A 26,087-nucleotide genomic window follows, 5' to 3' on the forward strand; every position below is an offset into this window, starting at 1 on the left:
AGAAGACTGTTATAGTTGCATCCACCCAGCACAGACCAACTGTATGGTCATACTCCACATGTTCAATTAGAAGAGTTTCAACTTTGGGAGACATCTAGGCACCCTATAAATACACCTACCTTCCTTATTTGATACTTAGGTAGGATATATTTCTCATTTCAAAGATTGTTACAACCCTATTTCTGAAAAGTTCTTACTGTATTAAGTATGTCTTATTACAAGCTTTCTATTCTAAAGAATAAACATTTTTAGGGACATACTTTTTCAACTCCGTTTCAGAAGCATAAGTACGCTACATAGACTTTAGAACATTTAAGTATGAAAATACACAACTCAGAACACTCTTAAAACATACACTTCTAGCTGTTACAGAAGGTTTCCATTTGCTTCATTTCTATGGAGGAAATATCTCCAAAAATTTCAATAGCTATGGAGCACAAGCTGTTTAATGGAAGTCTCAAAGGTGGGAGAGGTGGGAGAAGAGCAAGCTATGGAGATTATCTTAGAACAAAGAGCAAATTCCTGTAAATCTCTTTATTTCAACTTAAAGGTTGAGTAATACATTCCAGGTTTGATTTTCAGGACTGGTCATTTACTCTCTGTTCTCACCAGAATGTGGTCCTATGGGATTGTCTTGCATTCCTAACAGGGGTCTGGAGTGAAATAATGGAAATCTCTAATGAGAGTCCTACTTGTTTTTTGCCTTGAGAAGATTGGGAATGAGGGGACAGTAACTTCCCGAAGGTGAGACAAATGTAGTATGTGGAGATTTTTATGTTCCTATAGCCTACTCTTGCCAGAATGGGAGTCAGAAAATGCTAAGCTGGGCCAAACACCAAGTTAAGCATCATTATAACGCATTTATTTTCTGTATCCCTGAATTAATTCTCTTTAATTATCAGCTGTACTACACATGTGGATAGGGCTTTTATGCTATTGTGTTCTGCTCTACCTCGCTCATGTTTCTTACTCTGCCCTACAGCCATGGATGGAGTGCTGTCCGTGGCTTCTAGTCTGAGACGATTAGCATCTCTCATGCATGAGAGATGCACTTTAGATGCATGTTTAAATTAAAAGCAAGAAATCATAGAGGGATATGATAGAGGGAATAAATACACTGTTACGCTGCAAGCCCAAACACAAACCGTGGTACTGTGAAAGGACAGAAAAACAGAACCTGGAGGCTAGTTGCCAAAGTTTCCACTGCTTCAGCTGGTAGATAAAACAAAGCCATGTCTCCTAGAATAGGTTTTAAATGAGAGTGGGCTCAAGATCAATGTATTTTCAGCAAAAGCAGATGCCAAAGGTCATGCCAGAGGTATCTACTCTCTTCCTAAGTGCTTTGCTGCCCTTTCACCAGTTTGGGTAGATAACTGGAGGTAAAAGCAGAAAGCCAGTGATCCCAACAAACAAATGCAAATAGCATGATGATACTGCATTTTTTTTAAACATAATGCATTCTCAGCTGGGTTGGGGCTACTCAAGTTAATTAAAATAATAAACGTAATGAATTAAGTTAATAAAAAAAATAAATACTTTTTCCTTTTTTGCAAGTGTAGATAAGCCAGAGAGAGGTTGTCTCTATGGGTATGGAGATGTGGTCTATTAAAAGCCTTCTGCAGCATGGAACAACCAACACACTGATTGTCACCTAGCCAATGTAGAGCATAATTTGTTTCTCTGTAGTGACATCCTTTTGTGCCCTTCACTAGAAAACCAGGTGCCTCAGTTATGCAGAAGTTGTAATGAACTAGGCTTAGGTGGAGGCAGCAAAATCTTGCCTTCAGTACTGGGCAGGGATTAATTTTGAATGGAAAAACATGTGCTTTTATTATAATAAAAAAGCTGAAGGCAGTTGCTTGAGACTCCATGTATTTTGAAACAAGAGCATATTTTAGGTGCAACAGACCAGTAAGGAGGTGATGTACATGTCACAACTACACCTGGATCCCTGTATATTTTACATCTTCAGAACCCAGTTACCTATTTTGCCTTTTAAAAATCCAGTCTGAATTCTACTGTTAAAACTAATTTCTATCCTCTTTTTTCCATTTCTTTCTTTTCATAATTGTCTTTTGCATACCTGCACCTTCTCTCTTGCTGAGTTTTTGCTTTGGGTTTTTTGTTTTCCTTCTGGTCTTTCTTGTCTAATAATCTCTCCTTTCTCTTTCCAGAAACAATTCATGTCTCTACTTCTCCCTGCTTCCTCATTTTGATTAATCAGTCATGAACAACAGAATTTATGAAAATCAGTAAGCCAAAAATATTTAAGTATTTTTTTTCCTGAAAAAAACCCAGTTATATCGTATTGGAAACATTTTGCAAAAAAACCCCAAGTATTTTGACCGAAAAAAAAGCAAAGAAAATTATGCCACAAAAACCAAGCTGTGAAAGAAACATAAAAAAATTAGTTTCTGACCTATCCTCATTTCACTCAGTTTCTCCTTTATTTTTCCCGCAAGTCCAATAACTTTCTACACAACCCAGACCATTTTCTGACTTGAAAACTCAATCTTCCCTCTTCCTGTCCATCACTATGTATGATCCATCTTTTCCCTAAATGTCCAACTTTTACTTTTCTTTCCCTTGTTCTCCTCTTGGGTCAGAGCTTGCATGCAATACCTGGTATGGACAGTAAATAAAACAGATTTGGATCTATTAAAAATAGGAGAGAGATACAGCACAGGCACCTTGGAGTGTTACAGGTATGGTACTGCAGGTACTACAGGATCTCCCATGACCTAGGAGGTCACTGAGAAAGAGGTAGGGAAGGCTACCAGAAAGGTTTTATTCCTTATTGTTTTAATGCAGAAAGAAATTAGGAAAGAGAAAATGCAGTGCAACTGATATAAATACCAATCTCTCACACAATGAAATGATGCATAGTTTAAACGCTCTGATTTCTTTTTTTCTCCAAAGAAATACTTCATATCGTCATGCCAAACATTAATGTCAGGTTTTCTGTGTGCAAAGCTTTCAGTAGTGAAATACTAAATGGGCGCATGTGTGTACATGCCTCACTAGCCTTTTGCCTCTGCTGATGAGATAAAATCCAGCTCTTGTTCAAAGCAAAATTGATTGTGGACACCTCAGTCAAAGGACTTAGGGATGGGGACCCATGCTATAAAAAAACTACTGAAAAACCTTAAATGCTGAAAAATCTCTTCATTCCAAATAAAAATCACACGGCAGATGGTGTAGTAAAGGCCTTACTGTACAAATACTTCTCCTTGTTCCACCCCTATAGACCATCAGAGACTCTGACAATTTTTTCCTTTGTCAACCTATTTAATACTTCAATATAAACTAAAATAATTTAGAATCAATCTTCTGCTGCTTTCTCAAAGTGTAACACCACATCAGGAATAACACATCACAACTTCTCATTCCAAGACAAGCCGTGTAGAATGTTAATATATAGTAAATAATCCCTTTATCCAAAATTGTTTTCAGATTTTGTTCAACATGTTCTTCCTCTCTGCCCTTTTGTTTACCATTAGTAATTAGTATCATTACAAGTCTGACAGCAGCACACAAGAAGACAGTGTACCATTCATTTGACCCTATTATTTTTTTCCCCACCAAGTTAGTATTGATGCGAAATGGCCAGCAGGTAAACCAAGAAAAATTCTGTCGGCTTCCCTCCTCCCTCCCCTTGCCCCATCCCTACACTCCTACTTCAGTGCTTAGTTTTTCACATTTAGAGACAAAAGAATACACTTATTTTCCATTTCACTGCTTGAGTAAGTGTTTGATGGATATCGAACAGGAAAATAAGATGCCCATTTCTCTGTCCTCAAGAATATCTTGAGCTGCAAAAACCTACAAAGCAAGAATCCAAAGGTTGCTCCCCAAATTCAGGTCTGTACCAGGTGGCTTTCTGCCAGCACCATTTTGAAGCAGCATGGGCTGAATCACCTGCAATTTCTCTTGTCCTTTGCTCATTCCCATCCTGATGATGAGCAAGTATCAGAGGAGGTCATGGCAAGTAAAGCTCTGAACGCAGATATTAAGTACATAATGCTATTATAACCCCCAGATAACAAGTGTGGTACCTGCAGCTCTGTTTGGAAGAAGAACTTTTGTGGACACTGTGTGCAGTCATAGATCTTGTCCTCTTGTCCGTGGGCTGAGAAAATATGCTGCTGCAACTTGTTTGCTTGGACAAACACTAGAATATTAGACAAACAATAAGCCTTTCATTATTTCATATTGCAAGTGAAGAGGCTTTTCATAAACAATTTCCCATTAACATTCAGCAATTCCAAGAGGCAAAATTAGGGTGGTGCACTCTGATTTCACTTTACACTGTTGCTATAATGGGTACCAACAAACACTATTTACCTACAAAGTGTGATCCTTCTTCTAAAATGAATGAATTGAAACACGCAAAGGAAAAAAAAAAGGCCCTAACAGGACAACCAATGACGATTTCAAATTTAAAGAATTTAAAAGTGCCATTTTCTCTTCACAATTATTTCTTCATGCTTACTGAACTTCGATTGAACACATACAAAACGTATTTCCTAGCAACCAACAGGTTTGAAAATCATAGATGCCAAAGTCCTGCTTACTCTGTGTGCCTAAAGTTAAAGCTAACAAACAGCTCTGTATTTAAATGTGCTAATGCTAAAAATTATATCCCACAGCTACACCGGGGCAATGTCTATAAATGTGAAACAGAACTGCAGGTAAATTCTCTTTGGATACTTTAAGATCAACTCTGCCTACACACTGAATGCAAGGGTTTCAATAATATAAACATGTTCAATTTTAATGACTACAAAACAAGGCCCTAAGACTGTGTAACAGTTTACCTAGGAGACATACTATTAATAATTAAATTGTATATGCCAGAGGCAGTGTTTGGGTTGGCAGCACTGACTTCTGATGGATGCCTGGTGCACTGTGACCTAAAAAAGTTTGCATCTACAATATTAATCTGTATAGGCAGGGAAAGGATTTATTAAAGATGCTGGCATTTGACTTTGACTCCACTCCTAATCATTAAAATTATTCTAATTGCAAGGCAACAAAAAACATCAGAATATTTTTCTTCTGAGGCATACATTTTAATCACATTTCTCATTACCCTGAAAAAAAAAAGATCAGATTCCATTTTCCACATAAAACTTATATTGGTGATTTTTACTTCTTGTTAATATTCTAGCAAGACATGCTGAAATAATTTAATGGCATATTGCTAATAAAACAGCATTGTTTATGATTAATGCTCGGTGTCTATTTACCCCATCAGCAAAAAGAAAAAGTGTTTCACACAGATTGGAATCGACTTATCTCCACACTCTTTTAACATATTTTACAAGGCTACTGGCTCAAACGTTAAAGGATTAGTTTTATCAGGGATCTTGCTCATAAAGAGAACTGTCAGTGGGTACTCCTTACATATGCAAGTTTTTATATTGCGTTTACGACTCCCCCAAACTTGAAAATCGAAGACCCTTGGCATTACACTAAAAAAAGATCACCTCATAATGTGTACACAAAGACACGGGGAAAAAAAATAGTAGAATCAGTAATAAAAGTAAAAAAAAAAACAACAAAAAAAGCCTAACTGAAAGAATTATTGAACACAGATGCCTAACAGGCAAACTGTTTATGGCAGTACTATCCACGCTAAGACATTACTGTGACAAGCTGTGCAGTGAAGATGAACTATGTATTTTTTTAATTTTATAATCCACAGAAATGTGTGAAACCTGAACACACTGAGGTAATAATCATCACCAGCCACTGTATCTGAGAGATGAAAAATTCAGCTTTAATTTTCCTCTGTAGCGCGCACTTAGGTTTTATTGGGAGGGAAGCTGCCAAACAAAGAGAAGTAAAACGAAGGTATTAAAGGGTCTATTTGCCTATCAATGAAAATCCGTCACTCCTATTCATGGAGAACAGAGACCTTGAATGGCTTCCAGAATTAGCATGCCATTGATTGAGAATTGAGAATACCCAAAGTGTGTTTTGTCATGTTTGTGATTATCTTTGATTTTCATCTTGTAAAGCAAAATTGGGCATGTAAGCTACATATTAACACTTATGTTTTAGGTTATCATTTTATGAAATGCTCCATAAAGAAGTCCTTAAAAAACTCACAACAACTCTGTAGGCATCCTTTTAATGTGTTTTCATTTCCAACAACAGCATTTTTCTGTTCCTCATTATGGCCCAAACACTGTGGTGCTTAGCCCTACTGGGTCAAGTTATTTTCTCGCTTGGGTTTTACTACTGAATAACACCACTGACTTGGGGAGGATTATTGCACACTTGGACTTGTGTCAGGGGAGAGCAGAACTTGACTTGTGGCAAGACAGCATGGTTTGCTTTCTAAAACTCATTACAAGGGTGTTTCTTCTCACCACACACCAATAAACATATGCAAGTGGGCTTTCTTACCCGATCAGAGGAGAATGTTGCTGCACAGGCTATGGCTAGCAGCCCTTGCCCATGGGGCCAAGTTCTGCTCTGAGTTCTATTACTTCAGATGAAATATCCGTAGCTTTAAAGCACAAATTTTTGGGCAGTTTTAACTTTGTCAAGTTTGGAACATGAAGGTAATGAGCGTGATATCGTGGAAAGTAACAGACTATCGCTCTTGTAATTATAAGAAACTCAAACTTGCAATAGAAGAGCTTGAAATGCAGTTCTTACCGATGGATGTCTGATCTTCCAAGAAGCTTGGCTTTCTAAACGATTTCTAATCAATATTACCAATAAGCACAAATGTAATGTTCCCTCCTAAAAGTGTCCTAAAGCCAGCGCATGATACAGTTGTAAGTGATTGCCTCCTACCTGTAAAGCACACCGGACATTTGAAGGTGCCCCCCATGCCTTCAAAGCTGTGCTCTATCAGGTGGCACTGAAGTTTGGCAGGAGAGTCGAATGTCTGATTGCAGAGTTTGCATTCATGGTTCAGTCCTTCATCTGTGGAAAAAATCAAAGCAAAAGTGAAATTCACCCTTACCAAAGAGCCAGTCCAACACGATCTATGTGCTGAAGAGAGTTTTTGTTTTCCTAAGCTCAGGAAACTGGATGCCCCATAGCACCTGCGGCTGCTAACACGTTTTTTTACCTGGAAGGCTTCAGAATGTACAAAGCTTAACTGGGCACTAGAAGCATGGATTTTCCACATACAGTTACCACCAAACAGGAATGCGGAGCATTAGACTTCAGTAGGAAATGATGAGTGGGATCTGAAACACCATCTCTCAGCAGAATCACCAGATCACAACCGAGTACGTTTGCAAAACAGCACATGACGAATTTAACGCCGATCACACATCATCCCGCCTATCATGGGTAAGAACTGCAAACGCACACGTTTTTGGCACTCTGGCTGACGTGGCATTTCTCATAAAACCACTGTGACGGGGGGGAGGGTAGTTTATACCCTCACATCATTCCTGCTCCACGTCTTCAGTCCCAGGGGCATACACAAAACCTTTTGCAAGCCACAGGATTTCCCAGCTCCCTTTCTGACAATCCTTGATTTTTTTCCCCCTTTATTTGCATTTCTCCTCCTAACAGCTCAGAAAAGTCCCCGTGGGTCTTCCGACGCAGCTTTCCCGTCAAGGTCCTGCGACTTTAAAACCCTTCCCACTCCCCGTTGCTTGTTCCTCCGCTTCCTCCCATTGTCCTCCGAAGGCCGGCTGGTGCTTGGCACCAGGTTCCCTTCCTGAGGGTGCTGCAGGATTCATCCTCTCTGCCATGAGGGCAGTCAACGGCTGTCCTACTTAGAAACAGTTGCTAGGTAAGACGTGGCTTCCAGCCCTGCTGCAGAGGCCTCAATTCCCACAGCGCTGCTTAGAAAAGGTCCTTCTGTGTGTCACCGGTGTGTAACACGAGTAGCATTGATCTCGCAGGTAAATACTGTATCTAATTATTAAAAATCAAGCAGGAATAAAAGGCTTGGCGACTGGCACAGCTCCCTACCGTTTCTCAAGTGAAAGGCAGTGATTTAGGAAAGTGTTCTGCCCACCCCCAACACCTAAATGCCACCCTGCCTACCTCCTGCTCAACCCAGCACTGCCTGCAGGGATCAGTGACCGTAAGGAGAGACGTTGGCGGATGGCAGTTGCTGTGGACCGTGAGGGCAGAGGCAACGTTTTGGACTGCCCATCAGCCATCCTCCCCACCAGCGTGAAGAAAACATGAGATGGTGCTTGTGGAGCTGAGTGGGGCCACATGCCCTCTCAAAATTATCCTTAGTGACTTCTCAGAACTGAAAAAAATTCAATGGTAGCCCTCAGTGTTCACTGCTCATTAGTCCGAAAGCTAAATTCAGCTTCCACGTAAGTCACAGCATCATTAGCAAAGGGTGGGAATTTGTGGGCATTAGACAGTGCAAGCTAAGCCCGGTGGTGGTGGTGGCCGTTCCACAGATGGGACTACTGAAAACTGTGGTTTTCTACGAGGTGTCAGAACTTTATAATGAGAAGGTAATGGGCAGACAAAAACCAGCAAAGCTAAAAGGTTTACACAAAACCAAGGTGGGGTGGCAAGTTGTCTCCTTTTAAGAAATACACTCCCTGAAAAAATTTCTGCCCTGACAACAGTCCTTAACTGGGGAGCTATCTCTCCACCAAACAGCTGGCTCTCACAGTGTTCATATAGAACCATAGAACAGTTTGGGTTAGAAGGGACCTTCAAAGGTCACCTAGTCCAACCCCCCTGCAAGGAGCAGGGACATCCCCGAGCAGATCAGGTTCCTCAGAGCCCCATCCAGCCTGGCCTTGAATGTTTCCAGGAATGGGGCACCTGCCACCTCTCTGGGCAACCTGTTCCAGTGTTCCATCACCCTCAGTGTAAAAAAATTTTTCCTGATGTCTAGTCTGAATCTACCTCTCTCTATTTTATAACCATTATCCCTCATCCTATCACAACAGGCCCTGCTGAAGAGTTTCTCCCTGTATATGGTGCCTTCATTGCCTTTCACGGTAAAACCGTGTTTTCATGCAGCGACTGCGAGAGGAATATAGGACCCTATTCTGGCTCTTTAAAACAGACACACTGGCATGTGGCCATTTTTTAAACTCTCCTGTCTTCCTGTCTGTCATTGCAGAAGAGCAGTGCCACAGCTATAGAGAAATACGGCTGAGCGTCGCCCATGCGCTCACACAGCAAACCGCAGATTTCCCTTCCTCCTCCACCTAGTCCTTCAATTAAAGCAGTGTTCAATGTTCCTGCCTACCTCCACACGCTGAAAAGCTACCAGAGGTGTGTGAAATGGCAGGTCTGCTCTGGGAGTCAGCTGAAAGAGGTCAGTGGTCCAGGCGATCCCGTACCCATAGACTGGGGCCACTGAGGTGTCTGTCTCTGTTACCCACATCAGACAGAAGAACTTTGCTGCTTTTGACTCCCAGCCCGCCTGACCAGGCACCAATTTATAGCTGGATCCACTGAGGACAGCTGTCAGCACAAAGTCTCAGGTCAATCTCAGCTGCTTTGCCACCACAGCCTTTCTGCAGAGACAAGCACATTGAGGCAGCAGAGCACAGACTGCTGAGGTACGTGTCCCATCCTGCCAGACACACTGGTTGTCGGGTACCATTGGCTGAACATACTCTGTGCGAGAGACTCCCAGGGCCAGGTTAGGAGTAGGTGACACCTTCTCATCAGGTAGGTGACACCTTTTGCAACTCTTCATAGATAAATTATCAACCATTTATCAAATATATGCTAACTATTTCCTTAGCGGGGAAAATTTTAGTGGACTCTCAGGGGTTGCCTGGGATTTTGGGTTTTCCACCATCACTGACAAACCCTTCCAGTGTGTTCTGCTTTTGCTGCTGGGGAGAGAAGATAAGTATGGCCCACACAAGCACTGTCAAAGGGGAACATAAGGGAAAAGAACCTGGCATGCATCAATCTGTACATCTAAGAGAGATGGCCACATCCTGCGAGGCAGGCTGTATGCCGCGCTCGCCCAACAGGCAGCAACCCACAGCTGTGGGCAAAGTTGCAGAACAGCGTACTGAGAAGAGAAGGAAGGCTCAACAAACCATATGTAAATGCATATTCTTCTCTGAACTTGCAAATCAATTATGGGGAATGTACAGACTGTCACACGTGATCAGATCATTTCTCCTACATCCAGATCTTTGCCGCTGTCAATACCAAACAGATAGTTCTGAAGATGGTGCAAGTCCCCACAAAGGGTAATTACGGGCTAGAAAGCCTGTAGGGTGAAGTTCCTTCATCAAACTGTTTGCGCTGATACACACAGTCAAAGCAATTAGAACAAAGGAAGCTCCATCTCAGGATCTTCCACATGTCAAGGCGAAGATAATCGATGCCAATTCTCAGATCACAGAGTTACTGTTGGCAAAGTGTAAATGAACCACGCTAATCATTCCTGAGCATGGGAACACTAAACGGGGAGTTCTTCAAACATTCTAAGGGAGAAAGACTTCCTAAAAAGAAATATTTTTTTTTTCTGTGGAGCTAGAGAAGACAGAGAAGGCCTTTTTTTTTCCCTCTTTCTATTACCTTAGCTAATGAGGAAAAAGTAGGAAGAAAGACATGCACTCCTGATGCTGAAGCAAAACTAATTCGACTTACACAGTATTTGTACTTGTTCAAGAGGAACTGAACCCCATTAAATGTGACCCTATTGTATTTCCCATATCGCTCAGATCCGAGGTGATCTCGTGGTCACAAACATCAAAACCACTTTGATTACTGTATGTTGCAAATCCGATTTTCCTAAAGGCTTATAAACAGGGTTTGAAAAATCCCCTCACCCACTCGCCTGGGGCAGATAGGAAACTTCCCCAGGCAAGAGACATCAATTTGTGCAGAATCTAAGCTTTCTCTTCAAAATAAAATATTTTTAGTCTCCTAGTTCTAAAGACCACAATTAAAATATGACTGCATTTGTATAACTAATAGAATAAGTTTTTTTCCTAAGTCCCACTGTTCAGGGAGTTATCAGCCTCTCCTCTCATGCTCTTTTTCACCTCTTTTTGCACATCACCTGGTCTACATCCTCAGAACAAAGAGCAAGCTTCTAGTCCTTGAATTCAAGAACGTGAGACCAGCATGACTTCAATTTAAGGGAGACAGATGAGGTTGCAGTATTGTCAGAAGAGCCAGGAGTGCCGGTTTCCGTTCCAAACTCCGACACTGACTTACTCATCACCTTGAGCATGACGGTATGGTCTGTGTTTCTCAGTCTACCTTCTCTAAAGAAGAGGTGTTAATTTTTAATTTCTACTTTAATAGGCTGACCTAATTAGCATCCCTTAAGACTTTTAATACAACTGGAAATGTGAGGCTGGAGAAGAGTCCAGGACTAGCTACCATACACAGAAGACCCAGAATCACTGCCATATGCCTTTGAAAAGGTTGAAAATAACATGTCTGGGCACACCACTGCCTGTTTGCTTGGGTTACACAGCACTGCAGAAGGATGAGGGAACAAGGCTTTGTCCCTGCTCTGCTCTCCACAGAGAATTTAAAAGCACGACCAGCATTTTATCTCCCACCGGCATGAAAGAGCCAGAGTGTGGCAGCTCTTGCAGAGGTGCCAGATGTGGAAAGGGGATGCAAAAGGCTCTGTTTACACACTGGCCCCTATCTAGCTCTTCATGTTTAGCAAACAATTTGATAGGGTGCTACAGAAGTGAAAAATATGATATCATTAATAAATAAAGGGCCAGTGAAATCTCACATTTTCAGTTTCCATTTGGGATAAATCAGAAATGGAATGGAGTGTCAGATACAGACCAAGAGACTCTCCTTCCCTGCAGAACAGAGCTACTGCTCTTTGCTCTTACTCAGGAAAAAAAAAAAAAAAAAAAAAAAAGAAGAAAAAAAAGTGCTGAACAGCTTTAAAAAATTCAATCAAAATAATCTGCTCTTTGGAAAGGTGGCGGCTGACAGTAATTGGAAAATACTGTCTGACTCATTTATTAAAGTGAGATTCAGAGTCAATTGATTTAATAACCATTAGAATATTCTATTAAGGATATAATAGGTTGGCACAGCCCTATTTTTTATTAAGAGTTATAGGTAAGAAATAAGCAATGTTGAGGAATTTTAGACAACTGCTGTATGGATTAGACTAAAAATATGGCTTGCAAAATAGGTATAAAAGCAGCAACAATCAGGAGGAGGAATAGGAAAGTATATTACAGTGCAAATGAGTTAGCTGAACGATGAAAAAGAAATGAACCTTTAATATAAAACCTCACTTTCCCAAATCTAACAGAAAACTATGCACTGCATTCCCTGATGTGGTACATCGTAAAACAAGTCAGCACGTCCTTCACATTATGGATCCAACAACTCCATGAGGAAGGCAAGAACAAAGTACCCACTGTACAGCACAGAACTGCTGCTTACTGTTGCCCTTACGTGGTGAGGATATGAGTCTGGACATGGTTAAGACGTCGTGACATGGATGAGGATGGTTTGCCCACCAGTGGTAGACAAATGGGTTTGATGCATGCAGAATTTCTGCATAAGTAAATTACTTTCCATTTCTAATCTTAATTCAGATAGTGGAAAAATGTAAACATGAATCAATTCTAAATAAATGCATTTAATATTCATATAAATGTTTAATATTTACACAAATGTTAAATGTTTCAGTGAGGGTAGGTAGATTTTAATTGAGGTGCAGCCCATTACCTCAGCATCTAACTTGATAACCAGCTATAAAAGCAAACAAAATTAGCCTTTGTGCTGAGCATATCCTCACGTTTGAGGATCTTCTGTCTTTGCACCAGCTACCCACGCTGTGGAGTTACCGAGTAACTTGTACGGCAGGCAAGATTCCCCCCCCGCCGACACTTCCACTTGAGGTTCTGCTTTAGCTGACCTGGCCCAATTTGTGTAACCAGCTCAAGGCACAATGTGTTCATTGCATGGAAGGCCCTGACATTTCAATATACACTTGAAACAAGTGAAACCCTTTAAGCAGCCTCTAGACTGCGTGTCCCACGTTTATGCTTCTTGCTCTTCAATAAAAACAAAACTAGAGCAGCTACAAGCAAATGTTCGCTGCCTGACTTACATGCAGCTGTTAAGCCGGTAACCACTGGGGGCCCTCTTATATTGTCTGATCAACACTACAGCCATTACCGAGTACCAATTTGTAACAGTTTATAAGTAACTCTTTCTCTTATTTACCCTTGAGATTGTCCAGAAGGGTCCTTCTGCCTTTTCCTCTGAATAAATCTATAGGCAAAGGGCCAAAGACGATGATGTCTTCTTGGTAAATCACCACAAGGCTCGGTCCACGCTTAAAAGCGTCTGCTAAGAAGTCGTGTAAACTCTGCCCTCCACATACACACAGGAAAGAAATGGCCTGCAGTCCCTGGATTTTTTTTCAGGTCTAAAGCATGCATACCTCCCACATTCAATGTGTTTTCTTTATGATGGTTTTTTTACCAAGCAAACCATGCCCCTAAAACAATTTCTCCTTCTTCACATTGCTTCCACTCTTCCCCGAGTTAATTTTGCAGCACACATTTATAAGCCAGAGATCTGAGGAGTCAGGAAAAAACACCATGGATGACAGCTAACCCCTCAGCTATAACATCTCACACTGAAAACAGGGAAAAGGACAAAATATACCGTACAACACTGTAATTTGCAGAGAATACAGCCATCCATGCTTCCTAGCTTCCAGTGCTGTGTTTGTCTGCATCTTTTTAATTCTACCGGTCATACACCCACACACTCATCAGCCTCTCCCTGCCATGAAAGACAATCTCATCCCTGCTCGAAATTCGGTCTTAGGGTCCACTACGGTGAGTAAGTGCATGACAAGTCTCCTTGCTTGCTAAGGAACACACAACACCTCTTCCAAGCTTGGAATCTGAAACGAAACAGTGCCTGAAGTCTCCAGCACCATGTTCATAATTTCTCCCTGATTGTAATAGTGCTTCTGTCATATTCAATTTCTCAAACATTATCACAAACCCTCTAATGAAAAACTCTATCCACCACGGTGTTAATTTTGGAAGTTGACATGAAAAGCACTGGAATATAGTGATAAAGAAGGAGATACAGTAAAGGCAAAGCACACAGTTGGAATTTGCAGCAGGAAAAAGAACACAGCTGGAATTTACAGCCATGAGAAGAACCTGTCATGGAAAAGCAGGTTTTTTTAAAAGTCCTAATGGTGCAGTTCGGATGGGGTGGGATGGAGGATTGGATGGAAAGATAAAAGTACACCTGTGTTTCTCTTGCAGTGTCCAGGGCAGATCACCACATGTTTGGAATCAGGAGGGCTGGGGAAGGAAATATCTTCCTCACCCTCTCAGCCCTGTTATCCTAAATTTCCCTTTTGTGCCACACACTACTGCCCGCACAGGCAGGCCTGCATGGTGATCTGTGTTTACTCACAATACCACTGTTAACCAAAATCATGATGTTAGCTAGAGACTGGGAAACTCAAAACATCAGGCTGCAACCTGAGCAATGTCTCTCCCCTTGCTTTTTGGGCAAGGCTCTGCCTGTGCCTGAGGAAGGAGGTGGACAAGATACAAGGAACAATCCTAAACTATTGAATCACCAACAACTGCAACCTCCCAAGGGTAAAGCTGAGACCAGGCTATGACTCGGCCGTGAAGGACACTGGCCAGCATCAGAAGGAAGAGGACGGGATACGCACTGTGCTGTTGAGGCCAGGCCACGCCGGCTCCCAGCAGCACCAGGTAAGAAGCCTTATTCAACACGCAGGGAATAAATCCTACAGCCTTCTGCAGCGTACTGCTACAGCTACAGCAAAGGGTGCTGATTGATGGAGTGACAAAAAGCTGGGATCCACCTCCTCAATTAAAGCAAAAGTTCTTCTCTCCAGGGCCAGATTTTGAAATTAGATCTGCTTAAGGGTAAGCCAGTCTACTGCATCTTTCATTCCGCTGTATTTTTGTCTGAAGCAAGGGATGCATTTCACTTCACCAACTGTTCACTTTTTTGCTTGGTTGCACTCACTTTGGCTGCTTGTAAGTGAACTCTTCTTACCACATGTGCCCTGTATGTTCTATTAAAGCCATGAATTGTCTGGCTTCGGTGAGGCTGGATGAAAATAAAAGAAGGGCAACTGGCAGGGTCTATTTCTTAATAACTGTCATGTTTTCAGCTCAAGTAAGAACGATTTAAATGCAGCAAATGCCCTCTCCATCAAAGAACAGCATTTTCTGGGCAACTGGCTACCAGGAGAGAGTTCAGGAATTCAGCAACAGGGCTATTCACCGATTGATGCGACATGCATAATTTGCTACTCCTTATCTGTAACTGCATCAGGAAAAGGTATTAAAATTTGTTAAAAAAAAAAGTCTGTGTTGCATCACATAGCTCTACACATTACAAGGTTACACTCCATCACTGCAATAAAATCCCATGTGATAGAGCTTATTTTGGAAACAATTTTACCATGGGATATAAAAAGAAATTTAAACCAGTAGGAATAAGCTGAGTGGTATGAGTTATTTGTAGACAGATGATCCAGCTCAACGTTTACCTTTTCAAAAAGCACTTAGTGCTCACTGATTAAAAACTTGGAGACTGATCCTTCAAATGCTGGCATAACTAGCTCAGGGGAGCAAGCCTCCCTTCTTACTAGATTCTTGTCTAGACTTTTTGTGGGGCTAAATTCTGCCAAAGTGTGCAAGGTCAAGCCCTCTATCCTTACGCGGCACAGTGAGATACAGATTATTATCTGCATATTACAGATAAAGAAATCAAACCCCAGAGCTGCTAAATGTCTGTTTTTCCGTCCCAAACAGAGAATGAGAACTCTCTTACTAAATTCAAGTGGATGAAGAATCAGGCCCTGCTTAATCTGCTCATCGTTATTAAGACAGTGTCGGAATTCAGATCAGAATGGAGTCTTTCTTTCTTCTATTAAGTGAGCTAAGAGCCTTTTTCATTCTGAGAACAAAGTTTTTTGGACCAAATCTTTTCTACTAAAGTAAAATTACTATTTGAATGGCTCAGAGATTGCCTGAGCAAAGTAGTTATTAACAATTTAATCAAACTGTAGGGGGAAAAACTAATAAAAATGTCACATCTGTATTCAGAAGAATTAAGAACAGCAAAATATAAGTGAAAACTTTTTGGATTTTTAGCATTGTTCACTTGATTTCGATATTTTTATTCACAATGTAGGCTACAGTTTCTTTTTCTTGTTCGTGCTTCCTGGTTGGAGAACCAGCTTTCTCTGTTATTTGATGTTAAGTGTGTACTAGTAATTCCCACCCATCTGGGACTTCTCGAACTTGTGGAAGTACAGGTATATCTACTTTTAGGTTTTGCACAGAGAAAACACAAATTGTTTCAAACTAGGAGAGGATCTTTCATGTTGCATAAACTAAACACAACCTGTTCTGAATTTAGGGGTACTGGGAAAACATCTTCTTGCACGGAGACAATCAAAGCATCAATATTAATTCTACACCACAGTGGACCAGCAGTAGAAATTACATTTTGTACACAACTCTCATCAGGTATTTCTTTTGTTCTGAATATACAGAAAGGGTCAGAGCTGCCCTCTTTCTTTTGGCATGAAGCCATTAGATGTCTGGAAGATAAAGTCTCTAAATGCTGAAATGCTGTTTATCCAACCTACAAAGTATTGCCTGCTTACTCTGAAAAGAAGGGGAAGAAAAAAGGAAAATTGAAAAAAAAGAGTAGGGTAGATGGATAGGATAGGATAGGATAGGATAGGATAGGATAGGATAGGATAGGATAGGATAGGATAGGATAGGATAGGATAGGGCTTTTCTGAATTACTGACTATTTGAATTGACAGCATGAAGAAATAACAGTGCTCCTCAAATTTCCTAATACATCAGATACTATTGACCATTTTTTTCCAAATCTGAATGCCATTATAGGAGTCGAAGATTATTTGGCATCTTCTTACATAGGTGAGGGACACTTTGAAATGAGCAGCAATTGCTGGGATATTGATCCAGCTCTTAAACTCATTTAGGGGTGTATCAGCTTCCTGCTTTCTCTCCTCTTAACATCCATCTCCTCCCCTCAGCCCTGAGAAAAATCAGGGAGGAAGAAGTGGTTCAGGCCGTTAAGGCCCTCAGGTCTATGCTGATAACTGGGCATTTAATTAGATTCTTTTCACCCGAGCAAACTGCTTTGCCAGTTAGGGGAGATCTCCTTGTACAGCAATGTATTAAAATGATTAAAGCTCCATTTAACAGTATTATTTATATTGCTCATCTGACTTAGTTTGCTGTTTTATTTAGGAAAGCATGAGAAAGCTCAATTTTAATTTGCACTAACCTTTCCCTGTCTCTCTCTTTGATCCTGATATAAAGCAAGCAAGCAGCTTTGGGCTCACATATCAAAAAGGGACCAGACTTCATTCTAAACCTACTCCACATTCCTTCCCACTTTCTCTGCTGGTACTAAGACTTCACACTGAGCTGAACAAACAGCTGTTGGGATTTTTATATTAAAAGTTCTTCGTTTGTGGATAAGAGAATAATGAGGGCAAATTAGTTATTCTTCCTCTATTTGTTACGTTTGTGGGTTGGTTGCTTATATAAAAAAAATTCTAAATGCCACTTTTAAATATATATTCCACTTATTTATTAAACCTAATTCCTCACTGAAGCAGATACCATTTTCCACTATTTGAGCTGCAGAGGACTGGCGCCTAAGAACATATCCTCCCCTCCAGTGAACTTTCAGGTAGCAGAATGGAAAAGTTATGAATGTGAAACAACAAGGGAAAAAGAGGAAAAACAAGAGCAGAAGAAACAGAGGAGAATTGTCTGAAAAGAGATGTATCATTGACTGGCAAAGATTGGTTGGAGAAGGAGAACAGATGTGGTAGCAACAATAAAGAAAAAAGGAGGTAGACTGAAAAGGCTGATGGAACAGAACGGGTGGCAAGCTGAAGCAGGACAAGGGCATGAGGTGAAGAGGCAAAAGAAAGTATCGATTTAGCTCACATTCAAATTTCACTGAAGAAATGCAGAGAAGCATTCATTTCCAGACAGAGCTTGGGTAATTTAGCGCAGCTCCAATGGCAATGACAATAAATGTATTTTTACAGCCAAATGTTGCAAGCCAACGTTACCACTATATAATTAATAACAATAAGCAATTAAAAAGAACAGCAGGTTACAAGTATAAGGCATCTAACTGTATTACCAAAGGAAAAAAATACAGCACTATTATGAGAAAAATAAATGTATAGGCTGTCAGGTCAGTGTATATCCTCTCTAGATAAAACTTAAGAGAGCTGGAGAAAAATGTGGCGTGACATTAAATGACTATGAGGTGATTAACATCACTGAAATACCAAAAAACACTTGTAAGACTCTGAGGAAATCTGAAATGCGATATGAAAAACATGCCTGAAACAGCAAGAGAGAGGTGGCTGACCACTGCAAGGCTTTAGCCTTTTATGAAGGCATACGCTAATGAATAACTTACAAGACTGCATTTGTTGGCTGAAATATTCTCCAAAAGGCTGATTTTTCATGGTGTGCATGCGTGTGTGTGTGCGCGTTTATTTAAATAAGAGGAGGTAGGAAAAAGGGGACTCCAAGAAGAAAGGCAGGAGGATTCAAACCACACTTATCAGGAACAGGGAGGAGGGTCAGGAGACGGGGGCTTTGCTGGGGTTCCTTCCAGCCCTTTCCTTCCCCGGGGGTTTGGGCAAGTGCCAAATTCCCCCTCTCCCTCTCTTTCACACCTCCCTTCCCCCTCCCAGCCATCTCCCTGAAACCCATCACTCAACACCTTCCCTTTTCAGGAGCCGGCTCAGCCTCTGGCAGCCCCGTTCGCGCCAGGGGAGCAGCCGGTGGGGCTCGGTCCCACTCCGGGCTCCTGCTGCCGGCCTGCCTCCCCCTTCCCACCCCGCCGCTCCCGGGCCCCGGCCCGCCGGCGAGTCCCTCCCCTCCGGGCGGCCCGCCCGCCACCACCGACCGCCCCGGTGCCCCGGCGGGACCGGAGGGGAGGACCCCGCAGGCGGCAGGGCCTCGGCAGGGAGGCGCAAGGCCCCGCGGGCCGCGCTTCCTCGCTTCCCGCCGGGTGAACGCAGCGCTGAGGGGGCCGGGCGCGCCCCCGGCCGGCTTTTAGTTGGTCCGGGAGGGGTGCACAGGGCGGAGGAGGCGGTCGAAACCCCGCATGGCACTCATAGCCCTAGTGAAATCCCCATCTGAGACAGCCGGACACTGGCATTGAGACCGAGTTTCGGCTCAATTACACCCGGGAACCGTTCGGGCTCAGAGCAGACCTGCGCTTCCCTCTTCCCCTTCTGCTTCTGCACCACCGAAAGCCGACCTGGTCCAGCTCTACATGTGGATACACTCACAAGGTGTCTGGCAGTCGCCAAAACTAGATTTATTAATGTCACATGCTGCAAAATCGGGAAAACGGGTTAAAAATCATGAGATTTAACCCAGTGTATGCCTGGAATTCTGCACTGGGCATTCGAGTTTGGGCAGTTTCCCCTGACAGGGTTTCTCTCTAACAAGGAAAGTGAGTATTTGATTTTTTTTATTTTTTTTTTTTAAATGGAGACTGAAATTTTGATGCAGTACTGGCATTTCAAGGGCTCAGGTTGAAAAAGAAACACTGAACATTGTGAGACTTGTGATCAAATTGTGAAACTGTGAAACCTAATTTACCCAAATGAAATGGGGGACACAAAATTAATTCAGATAAACGAGGATTTTGAATAAGCAAGGGACTATTTAGTGCTTTTAATACACATCCTGGGACACAACCTCATTACAGATCAGGAGTGTTGTGCTGTGAGTTTGTGTCAGAGTGGAAGTGTCACTGACACAACAAATAAAACCAAAAATATCCTACTCCCTGATCGCTTATTTTGTGTTTCCATACGCACGCTACATGAGCCTGAAGAATAATTAACACTGCTGAGAAGAAGCAGCAACAGTGGATGAGTCTCACTACAGCAGACCTCTCATCATAGCAGAAATACAAATGTACTAGTTATCGTAACTGTGTTGTGTTATGTAGACCTTTGCCCCACATTATTGTAAGTTAGAGGAGGGAAAGGGGAAAAGGAAGATGGTATCAGCATTCTTGATGATATTTTATTTATCCACACATACTGTTGACACAGCTGAAGAATAAGCAGAAGAATGGAAGGGGAAACACAAACTACTTGTGGACCCAGGTTTTTTCACATTTAGTCAGGGAAAAGAAGACTGCCAGCAAGGCAGCCATCCCTTTTACTGCCTGCAAAACAAACAAAAAAAGAGGTAAAATATTTCTTCAGCTATCATGTGGAATTATAAAGATGCTGTGAGCATCTTTACTGTGGGCAAATTTTTAATTTCTTAACTTTATGACAATTTGTCCAAGACATGAACAGGTTCATTTAAGCTACCATCTAAAATTTTAAATATTGTACACCTTGATTATTTAACAAAGGCAAGCTCCATGGGATTTTGTTTCCATTAACATCAACCTCTTGATGGTGTTAAGAAATAAAGTGTTTCTTAACAGAATTGTAGAAGATGCGCATTTAACTCATCTAGTCTTTTCTTTTTGAAAGCTGGAAGGCCATCAGTTGGAAGCCCTGACATTGTTTAAAACAAAGTGTCTTCAGCACAAACCTTGCAGGCAGCACGTTTCTGTGCTTACTTGGCATGTTATGCTTACTTGTCAGTCTTTCCCCAAACAAAGTGGGGAAAACAAGCATCCAAGACACAAAGATGCAAAGCAGATAGAATATATTCCCCAGCCCCTTCAATTGCCTCCTTCACCTCACTCAAGAAGCAACTTTTAATTTATTAAACCTGAAGTGAGAGGAGGGATTTAACACTAGGCACGATTTGAACAACAGAAAATAAGGTCAAGGAGGAGTATTACCCCTCTAGTCATATTTGGAAAAACAGGAGCATTTTAGAAGTCAGAAAAAGAAAAAAAAGGGATAGGAGGAGAGCAAGAGGGTAAACTCGCTTGCTATGCTGTGTATCACTGACCAGCAAGAGCCTGCTCTTAGATTCAGCAATGCATTTTGCTAAGAGTGAAGCATGCAGATTTTGATTCCGTGACACTTTTCCAAATAAGCAACATATTTTTTTTGATGTTCATTTCTGTTAGATTGCTGGACTTGATCTATGATATGCCAGAGGAGAAGAAAAATTGCTGTGTTAAATCCTTGAAAATTATACAGCAGAAAAGGTGGGCAGCCTCTGTAGTTCAGCTGGGCACCAGAAGCCAAAGATCAGGACTGAAAATAATAGTTGACGAAGAATACCCACAGAGCAGCAAGCAAACTGATGTGGGGCAACCAAACTGAGAGCCATACTTGTAAACCATCTACCAACACCCTTCTCTTTCCAATGTCTCATATGTCCAACTGACACACCCTTCCTCTCCCCCAAAAGATAAAATACCAAGCTGACTATGATGAGAAAAAAAAATACCTTGAAAGTGAGCTATAGCAAACAGAAAGTTGGCCGACATACCAGAACATCAGCGTTTCTCGGAAAACAAACCACTGTGAAGGTCTCAGTAAAAAGCGGCAATAGCAGGAAAATTCCAAATTAAAGTTGTTGCTTTGCCCTTGGTTCACTGTGTTGGTAAGATATTACATCATGTACAGTAATCATGTACAGTACATTATTTTTGAATCACACATTCCGTGCCCTCTGTGCCTGGATCAAAACTCTGTTGCATCATGGTAAGTGAAAAATACCTGCCAAATAACAAGTGTCTTTCACCTTTAATTCCATGAGAAGCTGACATGAAAGAAGTGCATGTTGCCTTGCCAGGGTTTGCAGTGATGTCTCTTTCCGGCAGTACAAAACAAATCAATGTCGGAAGGGAAGAGTTTGCCTACAATCCTGTAGGATGTGTGTTTGCATTTGTGTTAGAGAAACAGGAGAAAGCTAGCAAACACTGCAAGTATAATGGTCTCAAGCATGAGGGAAATATAATATGATGCAACTCTGGTAGGGTTCATGCAATAAGTAACCAATGTCACTTCTTAGGGCGACCTGATAATTTTATCTCGTATAATAAAAGAGGACGCATGGGGATTGACTGGTTTCAGCCAAGTGAACACTGATAGAGCATATGGTCTTGCATGTTTGATAACTTAGGCTGCATGTTTTATAATGTTTTTTTTTTTTAAGACGCCACACAAATGATACATTCAAAGGCGGCTTGATTCCTCAAGCCCAGGGACTGCCAGTGGAAGCTGGGTGCCTATCTGCATTTACACACCTTTAAAAAAACATCCACCTCTCTGCTGTGGAACTGCAGAAGAAACTCCCTTTCTGCCCTCTCCACCCCCTGCCCGTGCATGCTCTTCCCCCAAGCCCCCTCACTGCTTTCACCCAAACATAAAGGAAGATCTGTTTCACTACATTTGCTTGCATTAATTTATGTTAAAAAAGTCTGTTAAAAATAAAGCCCAGCAGTGACATTTTTCTTTGCTAAAGCACGATAGCAGCACATTACAAACATTACAAAAAGGTCCCCTGGTAGGATTGTGAAGTTCCACTCTGGCAGTAAAATGCATCTACTGTATGTTCCCTGATTTATTTATTTATTTATCTGTGTGGGATGTGTCACAAACGCAGACAAAACTCCCTGGCTCAGCAGCTGAGCTGCAATACTGAATGGGAGAAGTGGATGGGCACCGTGTATTTTTAGCATTCATTTTACCTCGGTCAAATGAGTGATCCTGTTTACTGGTAGCAATGACGCTTGCAGCTTGACATTTTCCCTATGGCTGCACCTCTTTTGCTTTTGCACGAGTTGGGTGGTTCTGAAGGGCCAGACTTTGTGCTCAGAGGTCCTTTTGACATTTTAGAACAATGCGTTAATCAGGCTGCTAGTCTCCTGAGGTACACCCAGAGCGGCAGAAAAACTAAGGAACCACAGAACCCAGCTCGCACACCCATTCTCAAGAAATCCCTCCCTATGCCAGCTGACATAAAGGTTTCTGGGAAAACAGTTTCAAGCCAAGTAAAAAAGACTGCATTGCCTTCAGGGAAGGTGAGTACAGATGCTAAAATAGGCCTGGCAGGGTTGCAAAAATGGGGAGAAATAGAAACAAAGGGGTCAATTGTTTTCATGTCCCTGGTGTTGCCTACCAGGATAAATATAGTCTTTTCCTCTCTTGCTCTCTCCGTATGTAAAATGCCCTGAGTATCTGCAGGATCGGATCCCAAATCCTGCTGCTTGCATAAGCTTTGGCAAATCCTTAATGCCCAGTCACTTGAATCTTCTTAAAAATGTGTTTTTCTAGACAGTCTGAAGATGTAACCTGTCAGAGTTTGAAGGAATGAGAAGAACAGCAGAGTATACTGTAACGTGGCCTTGTTACCCGTTCCCTGCGGCTCACACTATATTGCAGGCAGGTGGCCCCAGCCCAGAGAACCTCTCCTTGTGAGGACAAGCAGCCACAAAAGAATGGGGCTGGGAACACTGAATAAGGCACACATACCTGTGCTCTTTTTTTTTCTGAAACAAATAATCACTCTGGGCAAGCATGGCAGAACTTAGATGTTGAAGAGGACACAAAGCTGGACAAGGTAGAGCTGTGCAGGGGTCCTGACAGCATTTCTTCAAAGCACAAGAGCTTTGTGACAAAAGATGATGGGACTCCAAAAATCCATGTTCAAAGCTGTGAGCACTAGAAGAGCACAGAGGCAGGGATACAGGAATCTCAACAAGGCAGTGTTGGATAGAGATCTTTGGAAATGATCACGAGACGCTCGTACTCAATAAAGGGGTAAGAGTAACACAAGTAAGTGTAAGTAAACCACATAAATCTGTATCCAAAACCAGCTTGGTGGCTGTGTTTGCCTAGCCTGAGGAAAGGCAACATGGTTAAAGTGAAATAAAACTTGGCTTCTTATAAGAGAACTGGCTGGAGAGGTGGAAAGAAATGGAGAGATCTTTGAGATGATGAGAAGGAAAAAGCAGTGGGATTTGGAGACGGGAATGGGTGGATTAACAGAGAAAAAAGGAGCCAAAAATAACAGTGGAGGAATATTGAGAGAACATTACTGACAGGTGTCTGCTAGTTATATATCTCTTCTAATGCCAGTGTTATATTAGACTCTATCTAAACACAGATATTATTTCTGTCTTTGAAGCTGCTAATCAAAAGAGAAGAAATACTCTCTGCTCTTTTGCAGGACTTAATAATCAAGCAATGAATGAACTGCACTGGAGACAGAGAAGATGGAAGAGCAGCAATATGGACACGGTATCAATAAAAGATATATGCGTTTCAACTTGCATATAGATATGACGCTTGAACTACTGCTTAAGCAGGATTACTCCTTCAGTTTTGAATTACTCCTTAAACCATAGCCAGAGCAAGTCTCTAGTATCAACTTCAGTGAGGAGGAGTAGGCATTTTTCCCGCAATCCAAGCTTAATGGGGCTGCTGAGGAGAAGAGGAGATGGTTTTATGAGAAGCTGGCAAATACCTTTTTCGAAGGAGACTGCAGTCAGCTTGATTGCTGTCTTTTACCAGCAAAATAACTGCAGCTGCAACCAGCTACAATTAGGTGCTTAGTAATGTGTTAACAGGTAGCTATGCAAGCAAAAAATGAAATCCAGTCAAGCCAAGCTGAACTTTGATCCTCAACCTATCTTTTACAAAGCAGCACCAAGGGACTATGTTTTTTTCTTAGCAGCTTTCACACTGATACTATCACAACAATTAGTGCTTTTGAGACACGCTGGTGGGATTGACAGCTGGCTGATGACACAGCACAGCTTGGAGACTGCCATTAGATCATCACTATTGACAGGTTACCTGCTTGCTTCTCACTAGCGAAAAATTATTCTGTCTTTTGGCAATTGCAACTTATCTTGAAACAGGCCTCAACACAAGCTTCTTCCACCATTTTATATTATTCACACCTAAACTGATAACTCAACTGTCCCCAAACTGTGTTTCACAAGGTACAAACCCGATGCTTTAATACCATCATTACAGACACTCTGTAAATGTTTTAAGGCAGATTGTCTCGCAAACATATGGAAAAATTGCTGGAATGGGATTTTCATTAATCCTTTTAACTGCTCTGTAAACTATGGAAAAGTGAGTGTGTGCACACATATGCACACACGTGTATTTGTTTCCATGTCAAATTTACAAATCGAAACCAAGGCCCAGGGAATGGCTGTAAAGGCCAGCAAATGAGATGGTTCTGCATAGGAAAGAAATTGTAGTACAGTGAGAGCATCCCAGCTGAGCAGAGGGAGAAGATGAACAAAAACAAGCAAACAATTCTGGGGACTGACACCCAGACAGACATGTACTTTGGCCATGTGACTGCTGCATAATGTGCTACCCTCAAGAAACAGGGCTTCAAACATAGGCTGAGCTTTCTGGCTTACCAGGTACATAAATGACAGTGTTTTAAATATGTATCATTTAGTTACTTGTCACTTTGGGTGAGGTGTGGAGAAGGGAAATTGTTTGCTCTCCCAAATGTCCCAAGTTGTCACTCTTGCCACCTGCTACAAGTCCCACCCAGTGCAGAGAGCCTGGCTGATCCCAGGTGACCACCGCACTCCTCCCCATCCCTCATTTTATGGTATGGAAAAAAACAGCAACCCAAACCAGAGCATGTTCTTCATGGTCAGCCTGGCTGGCATCCTTTGAGGTCACCTGCGGTATGGCTTGGGGTGTGAAGTCACTGTTAGGAGGCCACCTTGCAGTTATTTACCAAATGAGACAAATGTTATTTCCGTTGCAAATGAGCACTCAGAGTGCCTTTGCACGCATTTGGGGCAGGGGCTGCTTTTTGCACATTTCTGTGTGTCACTGTGTGTTATTGTTGTGCTGATATTGGACTTCACACAAAACTTCAGTAAATTCCCTGAGTATGATTTGTTTTTCTCCATCCGTGCAATAAAGGAAGCTAAGTCAAAGGCTTCTTCCTACACACTCCATAATGCCTCACGGTCACACTGAATTCCCAAGGTGCTGGTGGGTACCCAGCACCTCACACATGGCCCTGACATGCTGCTGAACAAGGCCCTCACAACAGACTTCTGACTGACACTTTTGCTTTCCAGGACTCCACAACAGGGCTACTCATGATGGTGTGTTCCACTGAAACACAAAAAAG

General features: G+C 41.9%; 1 protein-coding gene across 8 annotated transcripts in view; it reads right to left on the reverse strand.

Moving 5' to 3' along the window:
* ZNF521 (zinc finger protein 521) overlaps positions 1-26,087 on the reverse strand; it is a 234,148-nt gene that overhangs the window by 24,366 nt on the left and 183,695 nt on the right. For all 8 annotated transcript variants that reach the window (XM_086740745.1, XM_086740746.1, XM_086740744.1 and 5 more), the window contains 2 exons: positions 6,811-6,942; positions 4,056-4,171 (listed from right to left, as the gene is read on the reverse strand). In XM_086740745.1, coding sequence (XP_086596871.1) covers positions 4,056-4,171; positions 6,811-6,942 — 248 coding nt within the window. The remainder of the gene's footprint in view (positions 1-4,055; positions 4,172-6,810; positions 6,943-26,087) is intronic.

The sequence above is a fragment of the Chlamydotis macqueenii genome, chromosome 2, assembly GCF_036417535.1.
Source record: "Chlamydotis macqueenii isolate bChlMac1 chromosome 2, bChlMac1.mat, whole genome shotgun sequence".
Lineage (NCBI taxonomy): Eukaryota > Metazoa > Chordata > Aves > Otidiformes > Otididae > Chlamydotis > Chlamydotis macqueenii.